The following is a 19,580-nucleotide window of genomic DNA, read 5'->3' as shown; positions in this document are numbered from 1 at the left end:
CTCTTTTTGGAAATCTAGTCCCTAAAGCATGGGTGGCTGTCACTGTCATTGTCAAAGTGGCTTACAGCTCCAGCATATCAACTTTAGGATGTGTTTTAGGGGTGGGTTTTTAGTAATTTCAGTGCTTTTTTACTCACTTTATCTCTGTTTTCTTGTCCTCTCAGCTTAGAAGTGTTTGTGTATACTTACAGAATGTAATACTTACCACAGCACTTGAATGATAGTCATTTGAGGTTGCTATTTGTTCAGTTGGCCAGTAAGGGGTTAAGTAGTAACAAAGTTTACTAATACCCTTTATAAGCATAATAATTGAAGCCATCAGACCACTTTTTTCCTCTTTGGTGTGGTCTTGTGATATTCTGTGATAGTCTGCTCCCAGATAAAACAGTGGTACCTTCTGAATTTACTATCAACTCTTACTTTTGCCTAATAACAGTATTTTCTTTCTGTGCGTGCGTGCGTGCACGAATGTGTGTGCACCTGAAGCAGGAGTGAAAGTCTTAGTGCAGAAAGTCGCTCAATCCATGCAAACTCAAACTACAGATTGATTAAATCAAGAAGTGAATCTGATTTATCTCAGCCAGAATCAGATGAGGAAGGTTATTCATTGGTAAGTAAACCAGCATTACATATTTAGAGTTTGTCAATAATTATTTAGGTGGGAAGTACATCTGAAACATTTGTTTAATACTGTGTTTCAGTATAGAGATCTATTGTAGTAACTGCCATTGTTAAGAGAAAATAATGGTGCTAAAAAAACCAATTGAAATTATTATAGCTCTATTAACTTTCTCTCTTCTATGGGTGAGGGATGCATTTTAAATACTCAAATATTATACACCACATATGTTCACCTAAAGAAATGAGGCTTTTATTGATCTTTCAATCTAGAGTGGAAGACGAAATGTTGATTTGGATTTGGCATCATCACACAGAAAGAGGGGTGAGTTTTATTTTTTACCTAGTGATGTTAGTGTTCTTTAAGTTAAAATGTGTTTGCAGTTAAATAAAGTACATAATGGCAGTCAGGATGTTAAAACTGAGTATTTAAAATAACATTTAAAATAATTATTACCTACTGTTTGTTGTGCTAAGTTCTGTTTCTTTGTGGCACGGTTATAGTATTTCCCAGGTTATAACTATTTTTTCTAGTTTCTTGAATTGCGATGCTCTTTTGAAGCAAGTGAGGATTTCTGTGAGGTCAAGTGAATTAGGAACTTTCATTCTGTTTTCACTCGTATGACTTGAGGAAATAAAACTTGGCAGAGTTCAGTATCAAATAGAACACACTATTCTTGTGCTAACAATGAACTTTTCCCGTAAAATGTGCTTGAACATGGGAGAACTCGTATCCAGAAAATACCACTTCAGTTTTTGCTCTTCTCAACACCAGCACACCTACAGAACCAAGCAACTGCTTCTTCCATTACTCCACTATAAATCCGATTTTTAGCTTTTGTACTAATTTTTGTTGCTGCTTCGTTCTGGGGAATCTCAATGAGCTTCTTCACAGAAGGTAGTGGAGGGAGCAAAGGATGTTTCTTTACACAGAGACCAAAAAGTCATGCTTTGCTCTGGATGATGCAGAGTCTCCGCTAGAATCGCGACTTAGATCTGTTGTACCTGTAAAAATCTTGGAAAGAGGTTAACAGGAACTAGGTTGGGTTATGATATGCTTTAACTACAGAAGTGTTAATACTGTTAGGTAATGTAAGAGTTCTAGTGCCTTCATCACTAAGCAGAGTACTTGAGGGGTCGCTTGCTTTTTAAAGTCTTTTGGAATTGTGAAGCCAACTCGGTGACAGCACTCGTTACACTTCAGTTTGTAAATAATGTGGAAAGGAATTCCTTGTACATGGATAATCAATTGAACCAGTTGAGCAAATAAAGAAATTTACAATTTTACAATGGCAGCAGGACATATGCTGGCATTCACAGTGTTAGAAGATGTGATAGCCTCTGTCAGCGCTCTGATCTGCAGTGTATTCTCTGAAGCCAGCATTTTCAGCTTTGCCATTAGTCTGACAGAACTCTTCACTCGCTTTCCTTTTTATCCTAAAAGTAATTCAGGAAATCATCGGGTTAGATCTGAGATACATTATATTGTATGGATTATGGTTCCCGAACTGTTGGTTAGACTCATGAGGTTGTTTTGGTCACGGGCTCCAGGAAATAAGCAATAACGCAAGAATAGACTTTATCAACCAACCCGTCTATAGAAACTTTTTATTACAGAAGGTAAGAAAGTTCTGTGCCAGGTGTGCAACACTGAGGAGAAAGAGAGGTAAATGCAGTTGATCTGTCCAGAACCTAAAGAAGCTCAGATAGCTCATTTGCGAACTGAACCCAGCGGCAACAAGTACAGATACCTGTTTTTTGGTACTGGAGGACTTACTTGCTGTCCCATGGTAGGGATTTGCAGCTGAGTTTCTCAAATTTTTGTTGGATTGAATGTAGAGCAGGCAGTGTTAGGTGGGAAAGAACAAATGGAGACTTGAAGAACTGTAGGAACCACTTCTCATTTCTTTCAGTTGAAGTTTATTATTCAACAAATTCAGTCATGTTTCCTTTTACATGTGTTTTTTTAGAATAGTATCTTATTGCAGTTTGCAGCAGTCCCTTGAAAGTATTTGTTCTCTTAAGTGTGTCTCCGTAAACTGTGTGAAGGAAGTCGACAAGCAGAGCTAATTGGAAAGCAGGGTTTTTCCTGAAGAAATTTCCTTCTATCACCATTGGGTTTTTTCAGTATGCTGTGCTATTTTGGAGACTTAAGAGGGATTTTTCACTAAAAAATGTCCTTAATATATGGACATGAGGTTCCTCCCATCTCTTCTTAGTAAGTTTACTAGAATGTGACCACACTAATTGTTACAGAACTGTGGCCACACATGGTGTTTCCAGCCGAGGTTTTGTAGAGTTGATTTATCCTCAACTATATACAGAGTATTTGATCCTTGTGAAGTTGTCCAAATACCGTAGTGTGTATAGGGTATCAGGGAGTCATTCATTTGTAACAGGCAAGAGAGTAGTTCCCTCTGGAGTGGATTGGCTTATTTTGGAACTTCTGTTTATTGAATGCAGCAACTCATTATTCAAAATTCAGATCACATTTCCTTAATAATTGAATCTCATTATGGGTTATAGTCTGATTTTTATGGTATGAAAGCTCTTCCTGTTCATACATTGCAATGTAGAAGACTAGCAGTAGAAAAACTACTAATACTGTACGTTATTTCTGTGGTCTTGCAGATAAGTGTGGAAGGAGAGCATTCTCTTTTTACTCAACATCTCAGCCACTGTCCAATCTTTAAACTAATTGCTTTCTTCATCTATTGTATCTATTTAGAATTATGACTGCGGTATTCCTACTTCAGCCTGAGGATCCTTTGAATATCTTGTTCCTTGATACTATTTAGTTATTTCTGAGTTAATAAACCTTTCTTTCCATTTCTGCAAAAAAAGTATTTTTCAGTACTTTGTCATGAGGGGTGATGAGCACATCAATATTTTCCCCTCATATATAACCCCTTTGGGTTTTTTTTGTTGTTTAGATTAATTTTTTTCAATTTTGCAGATCCAGAGAGCATGCCTTAAAACGTTGTACCTGTTCTGTACAGTCCCTGCAGGATACTTAACAGTAAAGAATGTGTATTTACCAGTGCAATCATAAACGTAGTTACAGAGAGATAAACGAGAGTCCTCCAGTCTTGGTTCTTCTTATTTCATGTAAATCTTGGTTCAGTGAATTTCAGTGTGCTTGTGTGTACTGTAGTACTTTACTAACACAATTGGGCAACTCTGAAACAAGCAGCAACTTAAATGAAATCCAAATTAAATTAAAATAATTTTGTGTGCCTGTAATAATATGAGTTCTGCATTTTGAAATGGAAAGATCGTGTTTGAGTAAGGGATGTAAACATGTCTTGGTGTGTGTATATAACTGTGTTAAAAGGGATTTTTTTTTTTTCCCTGAAAAAAAGGTGAAGAATTTAGAAAGTCTGTTACCTAGGCTATACTAATTCAAGAGTAAATATTTTTTCCCCAAAACTTTGCCTTGATATATTGTTGTATTGAGATGAGACCGATCATTTAAGTCTTAAAATAATACGAGGAAGAGATTTATGAAATGTTACCTTCTGTTTCAAATGTCTGCTTTTGTCTTCTGATTCTTGTGTGGTATAGTGTATTTACTCCTTTTTGGCCAGTTGAGCCCCAGAAAAAAGAAGAGCTTCAAGCAAGTAACTGATGGCATGTTTATTTTTTTGTCTCTATAGCTTCCCTACATATTTTATGTTTTACGAAGTGTGTATTGCAGCTGTGCCACATTCATTTAGAAAACTCATTATTACAAGCTGGCTTATAAGGACAAGTAAACTTTTTTTTTTTTTTTAATTGTAAGCTTAAAGTTTATTCTTATGTGCAACTATTCATGTGATTGTAGAGGCTGATGGAAGTGCTAAGCTGCAATCAATTCTGTGTAATTGATATTACACAGAATCAAGCTAAGTTCTAATATACAATCATACTTTTGATTCTTTATTGATATTTAACATCTTCAAGGAAAACAAAATTACTTTGTCTTAGATTTGTGTGCCCTAATTGTTAAATGTTTTCAATTCTGGAATATACTATTTTGACTTCTGACATATTTGGTTTTAAACTCTATACTTTTGTTTATAACTGTTCTTATTTTACGTTTAATCTGCATCTCATAATTGTTGGACTTTTCTCCTAATTTGAAACAATTGTATATTATTCTTTCATTTAAACATTCTTACACTTAATATTAAAAATAATATTAGCTAAGAACTCATCTTTTTTCAAATACAAAATAGTTTATGTTTTTATTAATATATGGTGGGGGGTTTTTTTAGTAAGTTTTGTTCATTGTCAAAACTAAATTTTCTTCTGGTGTTCTGTTAATCCTTGAAAGGTCTCCTAAAGCTTATGATTTAAGACAATGAAATTGCTTTTTGTTTCTTTACAAACCCTTTGATTCTGTGCTGTGCTTCATAGTTGGCACAGTATAGGGTAGGACAGTTAGAGATTAGGAAGCCAGTGTCACTTTGGGATGGCTGTTGAAAGACCATAGGGTTTAAGGAGGCTTTTTAAATATTTGTTGCTACGTAGGCAGCAGTTTGTGGACTTGGTAATGAGTTAGCTACTTTTCCTGTAGGAAATCTGAGGCTTGATTTATCCTCTTCTTTGGGCTCTGGTCACCATGCATACGCTAGGAAACTCCTTCCTGCATGAAACTGAGAATTTTAGCACCCTTTTATTCTACTCTGTCTTACACCTTATCTTTCTCACCTGCCACTTCAGCATATAACTTAGTTTTTAATAAAGAGCTTTAAAACCAGTATTATAAGAATTAATATTAAAATTAGAGTAAGGTGGTATCTCTCTCTACTTTTGTTTTAAATATTGTTACCAGGTTTAAATTCTAAAATTGAGTAATAGAATTTCTTTAAATTCTTTCCTAGTAAATGTGACAAAATAGATGGTTCTCTGTAAACCAGGTAATATCACTGTGTTAGATAAACCAGCAAAAATTAGATTACACTTTGAAAAGTAGTGTTTAAATTTAATCTATTTATGTGATTTATATGATTTATCTATTTATATTTAATCATATTTATATGAGTGCTGAGAATGGGTTGTGATTCTGCAAGTTATATCTGTAGCTTGTTGTGCACAAAAGACATCAATATTTAAAAATTATGAGAGATTGTTGAAGATAAACTAGAATTTTGAAGTGAATTTAAATATACACTAGTTTTCCACATAGGTCTCCAGATATTACCTATCTGTAGAGACGGAAAGTTCTTTTGCTCAGGGTCTGCCCTCTTGTAATACCTTGCATAGCTTCAAATCAGCTAACAGCATGTACAAAACCCATAAAATCAACTCATATTGATATGTATATTTGATGATAAAGGTATGACTTCAGTGACATTGCACTCAGTTGTGCCAGGGGGAGAGTTCTAGCAAAACTCTTTTGTAAATGAGATAAAATATATGGTTATAAGTAAGTTCTAGTGCTGCAGATTGATGACTGATGCTTGTTTGAAGAAGTACATTTCTTATTGATGGTAAAGTTTCAGGTAGTGTAATGACATGACAATGTAATAGGAAATACTTGAAAATACTTGTGAAATTGCCAGATGATGAAGAAATAGTTCTAATACATGCTGTAGATAGTATTTAATATACATGTATGTCTTTATCTTGAATCATAACAAAGTAAATGCTCTCTGTTAGTTTAAAATAAAAGTTTTTTGTTCCCTTATTTCATCCAAAATAATGTTGTGTTTTTTCAAAACTATAAAATATATAGCGGCTTGATTGTAACCAAAAAAAGCACACTTGTTTATGGTTAGCCTTTAAAAGAAATATCTGAAGTGCACAATTTCTGTTGTAGCAGATCTTTTCTTTACAATTTTGTCATTTAGCTGCAAAGCATTTTTATTCAGTGTTCTAGCTTAAAGCTGAGCAGTCTGAGTGGCTTTTATCTTTTTGTTTTCTCACTTGGCAGCGTGTTGCAATACTGCTTAACATAATTAAAAGAAATACAGCCTTTCCTATAGGGAAATTGCTGTAAATTTAAGTAAAGTGTTTTGCTCGAAGTTGCTTAATGCATGGTATAATTAACATGAATATCCCATTTTCCACCTGTATGAATAGCAGCAGTTCAGTCTTTACCTACTGTCAAAATGGGTTACGTGGGGAACTGGAATTTATGAGACTTCATTATGTATATCTTTAGGAGTAATACACAGTCAAGTGGAACCTTTAAGTGATTCATGGGCTCGACTGAAGCACAGCAGAGATTGGTTATACACTTCCTCCTACTCATTTGTTGAGTCCGATTTTGATCTCTCAAGATCCCTTGGAGTTCATACTTTGATTGAAAATGTTGTCAGCTTTGTAAGTGGAGATGTGGGAAACTCGCCAGGATTTAAGGAACCAGAAGAGAGTATGTCCACCAGTCCACAAGCATCAATAATTGCAATGGAGCAGCAGCAGTTGAGGGCTGAGGTAAGTTTCAGTTTAACACCTTTCTATATTCTTCATACATTATGCTTATTTTATGGATTTTTGAAAAAGATTGTCCAGATTCTGTCTATTAAAGACATTTTTCCTCTCTTTTGTGCTTAAGTATCTTAACTGGAACTGCGAACTTTATTTACATAAACTCCAAAACAAAAATTGAAGAACTGCCTTTTTTAAAAAAAAAAAGCATCAATGAGAAAACGGCCCCTTCGTTTGTTCTTGCTTTACAATTGAAGACGATCTAATTCTAATTTCTAAGGATACTTGCCACTTACTTAATACTGTCTTTTGCCTGCCTTTATTTTTAGCTTCGTTTGGAAGCACTTCATCAGATTTTAGTGCTTCTATCAGGGATGGAGGAAAAAGGCAGTGTGCCATTAATGGGAAGTCGACAAGTACCAGGATTTCAGTCGTCTTCGTTGCTTACTTCTGTTAGACTACAGTTTCTTGCTGGCTGCTTTGGTTTGGGCACTGTAGGGCATGCAGGCACCAAAGGAGAGAGTGTAAGATTGCATCACTACCAGGTACGGACTTTAATCCTTTCTGCTGTTTCAGTAACTGGATGATAAAAATGTATCAGTTCTTTTAATATTTACTTGTTTGACTCAGGATGGTATCAGAGCAGCTAAGAGAAGTATTCAAATTGAAATCCAAGTGGCTGTGCACAAAATTTACCAGCAATTATCTGCTACGTTAGAAAGAGCTCTGCAAGCTAATAAGCATCACATAGGTAAGCGAGAACAAGATTTGCAAAATAAGTCCTGTAATATGCAGTACAACAGCTTTTATGTTTTAATGAAGCAGACTTTGATGTTAGTGACCAGAATTCACTGAAGTATGTCTGATTTCTTTTCCTGAGAGAGAAGCTTTTTAACCTTTTTCTATCTTAATTTTCTTCAAGTGTTAGCCCTTTTTACTTTAACACTTTTAAGTATTGTCAGCCTTTCTATTCCACATACCACAATCTTCCACAGTCACCCATGTCTTTGGCACTTCAAAGTGATTTTTAACTTTTTCAGGGATAAGGAGTTTTCTGAAGAGATGAAGTCTCCCTTTTTTTTTTTTTTTCTTTTGTTCAAGTGAACTTTCTTTAAACCCAAAACCAAGGAACAGGACGTCTTGCCTGTTTTGGAAGCCCTTTCCTGTGGCCTTCTCTACCCAGATATTGTTGTGTGCTTTTATCCTTAAGCGGTATCTGGAACTCTGCACCTCTTTGTGCCTTTGTACATGCACTGAGTGAGAGCTTCAGTACAGGAGAGAGTTATATAATTTAATTTGTTGGTAGAGCCTAATGGACGCTCTTACCTGAATTGTTTTGTTGTTTCACTTACAATTAAAATGGAATTGAAAGAAATTTCTTGAGAGTCCAATTGAAGTACAAGTAGAAGATTAAATATTTCACCCAGTTACCCATACCCTAGAGAGAAAATTGTGGTTTGAGATTTAGCCTCAGAACATAAACATCACAAACTAGATCTGCATGACATTCTTCTTTGGACAACTTTGACATAGAGGTTGTGTTGAGTTAAAGAGGGCTATGATGGTACATCAGAAAGACGACTTCAAAGAGTCTGTCAAAGAAGGCTAACTCTTCTACTTGATAATTTAACTCATTAAATTTTATTTAAAAAATAATCTGCTGTTCTTCTGCCTTAGTATTCTTACTCTAAATGGCTTATTAATTAAAAAAACCTTTATTTTAATCTTAGAAGCACAACAGCGTCTTCTGTTGGTAACAGTCTTTGCTCTAAGCGTGCACTATCAGCCTGTTGATGTCTCCTTGGCCATTTCCACTGGTCTGCTCAATGTGCTATCACAGTTGTGTGGCACAGACACCATGTTAGGACAACCACTGCAGTTGCTGCCCAAAACTGGTATTTCTCAGCTCAGCACAGCTTTGAAAGTAGCCAGTACAAGACTACTTCAGATCCTCGCTATCACCACAGGGTAAGTATGGCATGCTCCCTTGCTTTCAGAAAACTTACTCCTTAAGCTTTTCAGCACCCTTTAAAAATACTGGAAATGAATACTTGATTCCAAAGATTGGACAGTTCTAAAGTCTTAAAAATAGGGTTCAAATAAGAATAATCTGCCAAGCATATGGTGGAGGATGAGGAAAAATAACCTGCTGCAACTGAATGAATTAGAACTAGTGATGTGTTAGGCCCAGTTGTCACTTGCACTGAGTTTGTAGTTGTGTCTTTTTATGTTATTATGTTCCTTGGATGAGCTCTCAAATACTCTTATATTTACTTTTTTGTGTATGTGTATAGAACCTATGCTGACAAACTGAGCCCAAAGGTGGTCCAGTCTTTGCTGGATTTATTATGCAGTCAGCTGAAGAACTTGTTATCGCAAGCTGGTGTGATGCTTATGGCCTCCTTTGGAGAAGGGGAAGGTGAGGAAGATGAAGTAGAATCAAAAAAGACAGATTCAAATGCGGATAATGAGAAGAGAGACTTCAGAGGTAATTATCTTGCATTGTTTCTGTTACATTTTTGAAATACCAGAAAACTTAAAAAGAAACCACTGAATGCTGAGGCCGCCACTCACTCTGCTGTATTGATTATTGTGGAGTCATTCTTAACTCTGTAAATTAGATTAAATAAAGTCATCAAATATTTTTATGCTCAGTTCAGGTTTATATAGGCTTGGTACATAAATCAATTTAAAGGTAGGAGCAGGTTGAGAATCAGAACTACTCCGTCTGGTTTAGAATTAGAGGGAGAATACTGTTTTCCTCAGTAACTGAGTGATTGGTAGTAGTGGTTTTCATAAATGTAGTCATAGAAATTTGATTGTCTAAGTTTCAAACTGCAAATAAATATAGCTTAATTCAGGAAATTGTTACATTTGTATTATGCAGTTTTGCAGTCTGAATGGATGGGAAGAGGTTTACTCTACCCTATCATACTAAAAAAATTTGCAACAAAGATTTTCTGAAATACTAATATCTTCACATAATTTGCAGTCTCTTAATGGGGATTTTGAGTTGCTGTGGAAAGTCTGTATTTGAAGAAATTTTTAATTGTAGCTTGGTTTTAGATGTACGTATGTTTTTAGTTGTGCTTGCAACTGTCTTCTCTTGTAAATAATGCAATGGTTGATGAATTCATAAGATAATTAATTCAATAGAAATTAGGATATGAGGTCTTCTCTTTCCACAAACATTTTCTTGGTAAAACTGCCTTGGAATACAAACCAGGGATATGTTTATGGGTAGATATGCCTTGAAAGTAGCTGCAGCCTATGGAGAGCCCATGCAGGAGCACGATTCTGGCAGGAACTGTGGCTTGTGGGGGTCACACACTGGAGCAGTCTGTTCCTGAAGGACTGTATCCCGTGGAAAAGGATCCACAGTGGAGCAGTTCTTGAAGAATTGCAGCCCACGGGAAGGACCCGTTATGGAGCAGGAGTTGTAGAAACAAAGTGTTATGAAGGGATTACAACCCCCTCACATTCCTGATTCCCCTGCTCCGCTTGAGGGTGGGAAGGTAGAAGAGTTAGGAGTGAAATCAAGCCTGGGAAGAAGCGGGTGCGGGGAAGTGTTTCAACTTTGTCTTTGTTTCTCACTATCCTACTCTATTTTTGATTGGCAATAAATTAATCTTCCCCAAGGTGAATCTGTTTAGCCTGTGAAGGTAATTGGTAAGTGATCTCACTACCCTTATCTTGACCCACAAACTTTTTATCTTGTTTCCTCCCTATCTTGCTGAGGAGCAGAAGTGAGAGAGTGGCTTGGTGGGCACCCATCAGCTACCGAAGGAAAACAGACAGCCACCTTGTAATAACTGATCATTGTATTTTTACATACAGAACAGTTTATTGCCAGTAACAAGGACTGATAATAAGGTTGTGATAATAAAGTTGTAAATGAAAACTTCTAATTTAACTTCCTAGCTGCCCTCCGGAAGCAACATGCAGCGGAATTGCACTTGGGAGATTTTCTTGTTTTCCTACGTCGAGTTGTTTCTTCAAAAGCAATTCAGTCAAAAATGGCATCTCCAAAGTGGACAGAAGTACTTCTTAACATTGCTTCTCAGAAGTGCTGCTCAGGTATGATCTTTTCAAAATGTGCTTAACGGTTACTTCCATTTCTGTAGTGCAGTTCCTAAAAATCGGTCCTGTTAGAGCATGTGTTATACAGTGAACAACTGGAACTAACTTCAGTAGAAGTACACACAAGTTACACTTGGGAGAATTGTGCACTGGTGGCATGCAGCTGGCATCAGAGGTGTGTGCCTGATGCAGAAGTCGCTTCCAGATCATTAAACATACTGTTCCATCTTTAGGAGTTCCCTTGGTTGGCAATTTGAGGACTAGACTTCTTGCACTTCATGTACTGGAAGCTGTATTACCTGCTTGTGAATCTGGCGTTGAGGATGATCAAATGGCTCAGGTCTTTATATTTTGTTATAAGCTTTTACACCTGTTTCTTCATAAAGTCTCACTAAACTTTTAAATGTTTCATAGGTTTGTTCAGAATCCAAATCAAGTGAGGCTCACTGTAGATATTTGCTTATGTAAGAGCACTAAATATTTTGACATCTATACCTACAAAGCAAAGTAATACAATATAATATTATTTGTTGTCCACATCTTGGGTTTAAAATGATCTAAATTATATTCTAATACACCAGGTTGTTGAACGATTATTCTCACTTCTGTCTGACTGCATGTGGGAGACTCCAATTGCTCAGGCTAAACATGCAATTCAAATAAAGGAGAAAGAACAAGAAATGAAGCTGCAGGTAATGATGCTTTTACTTTCTCTCTTGATTGAATGCAGCTGAGTTCCATTTACCACAAATATTTTGTCCTATTTCTGATAGAAGCAAGGAGAGTCTGAAGATGAAGATGAGAATCTTCCCATACAGGAAGTGTCCTTTGATCCTGAGAAAGCTCAATGCTGCATAGTGGAGAACGGGCAGATTCTAACTCATGGAAGTGGAGGTAAAGGATATGGTTTAGCATCCACCGGAGTTACTTCTGGGTGTTACCAGTGGAAGGTAGGTTGCATAAAAGTGTATTTCTTAACCTCTCTTACTTTGTTTGGAAATTACTGGTTTATAAACAACAGCTACCTACGTTTTTTCCCTTATGACAACATTCTTGAGTAAATGACATTTTGGTGGTGTTAGGTCTCCAGTTGGACTCGAGGATCTTAAGGGTCTTTTCCAACAAATGATTCTGTAATTCTATGATTTTCAATTCAAAGTGAAGAGTTTGTGGCTGTTTTGGAGCACTGCCGTTTGGGTATTTCAGTACCCAGATTGGAGTGAGTATGTGTTGTGTATATGTAGAGGTGATGGTACTTGTTCCTAAGATCCATAGTCAGCACAAAGGTGCATTGTCTTGCAAAGGTTACCTACTGAAATATGTAGATATTGAATTTTCTCTTTAGAAAAACACTTCACAAACCATTTCCTTTTCTTGCAAAAATACACATTATTCTGACTGACAAGACCAGATTTTAATACATCGTCTTAAGAGTGATTTTGGGGGGAATGTAGGTACATACACAGTTGTAATCCTTGTTAGTACCTTGTTAGTACATCTTTGAGCATAACGCTTTTACTTTTTTAATTTGAATCTGTGTTAGTCACTCACTGTGAATGGGAAGAGTCCAGCTTAATTATTTCTGTAATATTATTTTTAGCACTTGTAACCCAGCTTCTGGGTGTGTACGTTTTGAGTCTGGAAAAAGCATGACTTCTTTGTATTTGCATACAATTTTATTAGGTACTAGTAAGTTAAGTTTAAATGACTTGGTAATGACTGACCTTACGCACCAAGATGTCATTTTAGAGGTAGAGGATGATTTTAGCTTATTATTTTTTATTTATTAGAAGCATTCTGAGTAAAACAAAAGTATACATAAATATAAGCAAAGTAAATTTTCGTTGCTTTATTGTGTTAAAATGTCTATTCTTGACTTTTTTCCTTGTCTGTTTTGTTTTGCCTGCTAGTTCTACATTGTGAAGGAGAATCGAGGCAATGAAGGCACATGTGTAGGAGTTTCCCGCTGGCCAGTACACGATTTTAACCATCGCACTACCTCAGATATGTGGCTATATAGAGCCTATAGTGGTAACCTTTATCACAATGGAGAACAGACTTTGACTCTGTCCAGCTTTACCCAAGGAGATTTCATCACATGCGTATTAGATATGGAAGCAAGAACTATTTCCTTTGGTAAAAATGGAGAGGTATTAAACATTAATTGTTTTTTGGTGGTTTTTGGAGCAGTAATTTGGCATGGATATTTTGTATAAAGCTAAGCATGATAGTTAAGATGTGTGCCAGTTTCAGTACTTACAAGTGTTATAATGCAGGTACAAGTTTTCATGTTTTTGCTTGTTAAGGTGTTCTGAGTTTGGGGTTTTTGGTTTTGTTTTTTAACTAGGAACCAAAACTAGCTTTTGAAGACGTGGATGCAGCGGAATTGTACCCTTGTGTTATGTTCTATAGCAGTAATCCAGGAGAAAAGGTAACTTAAATGTTCATCTGCATAGGTGTGCTGGGTTTGGGTGGGATAACGTCAGTGTTGTTCGTAACAGCCCATATGGTGCTATGTTTCGGATTTATGACCAAAACATTATTATAATGCTTTAGTCCCTCAACACCTCACTTTGTCCCTTCTAGTTCTTTTCCCCATCCTGCTGGGGGGAGAGATGGAGTGGCTGTGTGGGCCTTAGCTGCCTTCCCAGGGTTAACCCTCAACAATAGGTTGCAAGTTTATCCTTTCCCTTCTGTTCTCCTCTTTGTCTGTGTTATGGATGTTGGGGGTTTTGGGGATAGGAGTGGTAGTTAACAAGTGCTGAAGATGTCACTGATTATTCATTTTGGTTTATGACATACATAGTTACTTGCACACTAGCTAGACTTTTCATAAATTCCCATATTGTGCAATCTATTGTAAATTTAATATGTATTTTATTATTTAGAATTGATTTACAGACTTAATGTTCCACACACAAAATTTCATTCCCCAGAAACCAGGGAGAATGTAGTATTAGGAATTCCAGATAGTCTCACGTGAGAAACCATGGACTGTTGTAATTTCAGTATCCTTGAGTTTGAAGGGATACAAGTTTTGGTCAGTATTAAGGTGGATATCCTAGGGATCCCAAGCAAAAATGACAATGCTGGTAATTTTTTTTATTTAGCCGGGGACTCCCGTGTTTCTAAAATGGACTTCTTCAGGTACGTTGAGAAGATAACTTTTAAGCTGTTCTCTTTAAACACTTAGGTGAAAATCTGTGATATGCAGATGCGTGGTACACCAAGAGATTTACTACCCGGTGACCCCATCTGTAGTCCCGTTGCTGCAGTACTGGCGGAAGCCACTATACAACTCATTCGTATCCTTCATCGCACAGACCGTTGGACACACTGCATCAATAAAAAAATGATGGAAAGACTGAATAAAATCAAAACATGTCTTAAAGAAGCAGGCCAAAAGCTGAAGAAAAGTCGCTCAATTCAAAGTCGAGAGGAGAATGAGGTGAGAGAGGAGAAAGAAAATAAAGAGGAGGAGAAGAGCAAACACAGTAGGCACGGTCTGGCCGACCTTTCAGAACTGCAGCTGAAGATGCTCTGTGTGGAAGTGTGGCCTGTTCTAGCAGTAATTGGTGGAGTTGATGCTGGTCTTAGAGTTGGAGGTCGGTGTGTACACAAGCAAACTGGACGTCATGCCACCTTGCTTGGAGTAGTGAAGGAAGGCAGTACATCTGCCAAGGTCCAGTGGGACGAAGCAGAGATTACTATCAGGTATAGTATGCTCATTTCCTACGCTTTTCACAATCTAGTGGTGTTTTGTGCTTGGAAATCTTCAGAAGTAACATATGTTTTATATTAGCCATGCTAATCAATTATTTTAAGCTTAGACTTCAAAATTTGGCTTTTTAAAGCAAACAAATATTATCAGTTAAATTTTTATGCTATCTAGTAATAAAATGCCTTGTATATCAAAAATACATAGTTTTGAATTGATGAGCATCACTAGACTTCTTAGATTTGGCCTCTAGGTTTCAGAGTTGGGATGTGACCAGCTTGCCAGTTTTTCTAGATTTCAAATGAGTGGTGCTTGTTTCAGAATTGGTATGTATTGGCTAACTAAAACTTTTATTACTGTCTTAATTTACTACAGCTTCTTGGTTCTGTCTGTACAGAACACAGATTTTTACTGGGGGTTAGTGTGCACTTTTGTTGTAAATGGTGAACCTTGTTCTGAAGAGAGACCTGATAGGTTTTATGAGAGTTGAGAACAGGTGTCTTTGCTGCATTGTCATTCCCTTCCTAGGGGACTGGAAATTGCTGTGGGGCTTAAGGAGCGGTTAAGGTCAGGACATGGGAGGGTTCTCTCTTCTTAATGGTGGGTTTGGATGATGGTATTCAAATTAATGCTGCTTCGAGGTACTGTTTGATCATTCTCTGACCTGCCATGGAGAGCTGCAGGAATGCTCCTGTATTAGGTGTTGATCTACAGATGATGGTGAGAACTGGGAGGAGGCTGGAAGGAGAGACTCCTTTTCCCACCTCTCTTGCAGACGTATCTTCAAAGGGAAGGTACTTGGAAGGAAACTGAAATGAAGCTAGTGGCTTCCCTGGGCTCCCTGGTGCTCTCGCAGGAATTGCCTGTGTTTTTGTGTGAAAAAGACTTGATTCACTAAATTTCTTAAACTCCTTCTGCCTGTAGTTTTTAGAAAGTCACTGTCCTCTCTGGGTAATCTGTCCTGACATAACCAGGGACAATTACCACAAGCCATCAGTAATGTGCTCTTTGTGATAATAGTTGAACAGGAATGTGAGGTCAATCAAAGCTTTTCCTTAATGTGAAAAAAGTTTAGGAGTGTTTCCTTTCCAAGCTTTTATACCTATTCACAAATACAGCTCAGGTATGATGATAAAATTTGGCTTACAGTAGTTTTTGCTAGTAGAAGTCTATTACATGTTTCTAAATAATATAACGGAAACCTTTGTCAGCACAGAATTGATAGCTTCTATGATGCTTCTGGGTTTTAATGCTTATTGTTGAAAACCTGTGCATGCTTTGTTGCCTTTGCTCTGATACCATATCTCCCCATTTTCTGATCATAACCTCATTTTCCCCTGTTTACATTTAATTTTTAGAATTGATTTGTTTATTTTATCAAATATATTTTACATCTTACTTTGCCTACATTATTTCCTGTACTTTCCTCCTGTCTCTCCCTCACTTGCTTTTTCCTGTGTCATTCTGATCTTTATTAAAGCTTCCCAACTTTTTGGTCGCCTAGTGATACCCCATTGTATAATCTGGAGCCCTGCGAACCGCTGCCTTTTGATGTTGCAAGATTTCGTGGGCTGACAGCTACTGTGTTGCTGGACCTTACCTATCTGACTGGTATTCATGAAGATATGGGAAAGCAAAGCACCAAGAGACATGAGAAAAAACACAGGCGTGAATCTGAAGATAAAGGGGAAATGGACCATAAAACGGAGGGCGATGCTGGATCAGACACACGATTAGGACAAAGTGCTGACGATAACAAAGGACACAGTGCTACAAGCTCTAAGTCGGAAAATGAAATTGCTTCCTTTTCTTTAGAACCATCAACACTAGGTATGGAATCCCAACACCAACCTGCTGAAGGAAGAAAAAAGAATCATGAACATACTCCAAGAAATCACGATATAGTGCAGTCAGAAATCAGAGCAGTACAGCTGTCTTATCTTTATCTTGGTGCTATGAAGTCACTTAGTGTTCTTCTTAGTTGTAGTAAATACGCTGAACTGCTGTTAATACCAAAAGTCCTGGCAGAAAATGGTCACAACTCTGACTGTGCTAGTTCTCCAGTTGTTCATGAAGACGTTGAAATGCGTGCTGCCTTGCAGTTCCTCATGCGGCACATGGTGAAACGGGCAGTCATGCGCTCACCGATCAAAAGAGCTCTAGGACTGGCAGATTTGGAACGAGCACAAGCCATGATCTACAAATTAGTGGTTCACGGGCTGCTGGAGGATCAGTTTGGAGGCAAACTTAAACAAGGTACATTTTCAAAATCACCGAAGTATAGTGCTAAATTGTTTTTTTTATTTCTATTAAAATGAATAGTAACAATGATAATACAAATAACATAATCTTGTAATTTTGTAGTGGTTATATTCCAGAGGAAACTTAACTGGACAGAAAAATTTTACAAATTTTTGTAGATATAATACTGATTTTTTTGCCTTTTACCCAGTTCCCTAGTTTAATAAAAAGTGAATTCATATCAGTCAGTCAGAAATATAGAAGTTTCTAATTTGTCTTTAGTACTTTTTAGAAATGAGAAGTTCCATTATATGCTTGTCAGAAGGATTTGTATGAGACGTGAATATCATAAAGTTCACTGTTACAAAGTGTGATTGTATGCGTGTGTATGCTCAGGATGTAAGTAACCCGTGTTTCTGTCTGTGAAAACCTCTAAATCAGTTGCGAGGTTTTGGGGTTTAATTTTCTGGATTTTTTTCTGAGATATTTGGCACTGAGCTGACAGATGCTGAAGGTACAATGTGAATCATTCCTTTCCTTCTTAAAAATATGTGTATTACATTCTACATCTTCAGGGAAACTATTTAAACCAGTTTAAACAAAGAAAAAATATCTAAAATATTAAAGCTAATTACTGTGCTATCTGGTTCTTTACTGTCCTAAGGACACCTTCAAAAACAACCAAAAACCACTTCAAAAAACACTTCAAAACTCTGTTACTTACACAGCTGAGTTAAAAATAGCTTTATTTTTAAAATCAGCTCTATTTCCATGTCTGGGAATTCTTTCCCTTTTGCCTAAGAGAATAATCCTAGCTGTTACAATCATAAATCTAAATATCCTAAGATCTAACCAAGTAAATGGCTTCTGTTATCATTAGGAAAGACTTGTTTACTGTTTACCTTGTATCAATGTGACAACAGCAAGAGACGATAGACTGATTTCTTTACATCAGTCCATGAGTATTGGCAGAAGTATTTGCACAGTGTGCACTTCTGCACACCCATTTCTTTGGGGGGAATTTTAAATAATGATAGTTATTTTTGAAAGTTTAGCCACAGCTACTATTTTGCTCTACACAATTATATTAATGGTCCTGTGACATTCTTTTTTCTGTTGCAGAAGTAGATCAACAAGTAGAAGAAGGTGATCAGTCTCAGCAAGCTCAAACACCAGTTACAACCAGCCCTTCTGCTTCTAGCACGACGTCTTTCATGAGCAGCTCTCTGGAGGACACCACCACTGCCACTACTCCAGTTACTGATACTGAAACAGTTCCAGCTTCAGAATCACCTGGTGTTATGCCCCTCAGTCTTCTCAGGTAAAATACCTTTATTTTCAGCATATATGATTTTGTAGGTGTAGGGAACGAATTGTGTGGTTTATATGCAATATATGTCTTTAGCTGTCTAAGCCTTTGAAAATACCAGTGTTCATATTTACTGTCAAGAGCTGCCTCTGCAGAGGACAGAGTTTAATTTGTTGCTTTGCCTTGCAGGACATGTGTTACTAGAAATAAAAAGTTGTTAAGCTTTTAATATATACTGTATATATATGTAACATCTGAATTCTTTACAAGAGCCAAAAATACCTTTCTTATATTGTCCTTCAGTTCTCGTGTTTATTTAGTATAGTTTAAATTACAAATCTCTGAAATTCTGTATTTTTAATGAACAGTTCTTGATTCTCAAACTAAAGTAGGTCTTGGTTTGTAGGTAACATCCTGGAAGTTAAGACCTTATTTTATCCTACCCTCGCATACTGAAATGGAAGTAAGATAAAGCTATTTAACCTGCAGAGGCTATTTGTGATGTAGAAGAAAATCTGCTTTACATTGCATAGAGTTCTGTTCTAAGTTTATTAATTCTGCTGACGTATCTGACCTCTGGTCTTAGAGGTTTTGCAGATATAATTTGACAAAAGCCAGATCAACCTCCTGTTACCAGGGCAGTGAAAGTAAAATACTCACCTGATGTATTAGTCAGACTGAGTTCTGAACAAAGCAAGGAATGGGAAGTGTTAACTTACCTTTTATCTCCTAGGACAGCTCTTGGTCTATGAGGGGTTTTTTTTAGGTACACACTTAAAATTTAACTTTCCAGGCAAAGGTGGTAGGAATGAGCTGTTCCTACAGGGTTTTTCTGCCTGCCTCAATGTATGTATTGTGCCTTACCCTTACAAAACTCAGTTGCTGTAAAGTGTGACTTGCCAAATGCACTCTAATTTGCTGTTTTTCTTGTGTCAGACCTCTTTCAGCATATCTCTTTTTAATATAAATGTATGTTGCCCTTCTCTTAAAGGCAAATGTTCTCCAGTTATCCTACCACAACTGTGCTTCCAGCACGACGTGCTCAGACTCCTCCGATATCTTCTTTACCAACATCTCCTTCAGATGAAGTTGGAAGGAGACAAAGTTTGACTTCACCTGATTCCCAGTCTGCAAGGCCTGCCAATCGCACAGGTAAACTTCTAGTCAAAATAGATAGAAATGGGGGAAAAGTTAGTAAAT

The 19,580-nt window shown here is 36.9% G+C and overlaps 1 protein-coding gene across 1 annotated transcript in view; it reads left to right on the top strand.

The window, feature by feature from the left end:
- HERC1 (HECT and RLD domain containing E3 ubiquitin protein ligase family member 1) overlaps positions 1 to 19,580 on the top strand; it is a 78,868-nt gene that overhangs the window by 26,169 nt on the left and 33,119 nt on the right. Inside the window, exons 23-39 of the mRNA XM_074156223.1 lie at positions 490 to 610; positions 892 to 943; positions 6,767 to 7,038; positions 7,362 to 7,577; positions 7,663 to 7,783; positions 8,763 to 9,000; positions 9,327 to 9,520; positions 10,954 to 11,109; positions 11,346 to 11,452; positions 11,694 to 11,804; positions 11,886 to 12,062; positions 13,023 to 13,262; positions 13,460 to 13,543; positions 14,306 to 14,826; positions 16,311 to 17,086; positions 18,194 to 18,392; positions 19,372 to 19,532. Of these exons, the coding sequence (XP_074012324.1) occupies positions 490 to 610; positions 892 to 943; positions 6,767 to 7,038; positions 7,362 to 7,577; positions 7,663 to 7,783; positions 8,763 to 9,000; positions 9,327 to 9,520; positions 10,954 to 11,109; positions 11,346 to 11,452; positions 11,694 to 11,804; positions 11,886 to 12,062; positions 13,023 to 13,262; positions 13,460 to 13,543; positions 14,306 to 14,826; positions 16,311 to 17,086; positions 18,194 to 18,392; positions 19,372 to 19,532 (3,746 nt within the window). The remainder of the gene's footprint in view (positions 1 to 489; positions 611 to 891; positions 944 to 6,766; positions 7,039 to 7,361; positions 7,578 to 7,662; positions 7,784 to 8,762; positions 9,001 to 9,326; positions 9,521 to 10,953; positions 11,110 to 11,345; positions 11,453 to 11,693; positions 11,805 to 11,885; positions 12,063 to 13,022; positions 13,263 to 13,459; positions 13,544 to 14,305; positions 14,827 to 16,310; positions 17,087 to 18,193; positions 18,393 to 19,371; positions 19,533 to 19,580) is intronic.

This window comes from Numenius arquata, chromosome 11 (genome assembly GCF_964106895.1).
Source record: "Numenius arquata chromosome 11, bNumArq3.hap1.1, whole genome shotgun sequence".
Classification (NCBI taxonomy): Eukaryota; Metazoa; Chordata; class Aves; order Charadriiformes; family Scolopacidae; genus Numenius; species Numenius arquata.
Note: the sequence above shows the minus strand (reverse complement) of the source record. Positions and strands in the feature narration are given on the sequence as shown.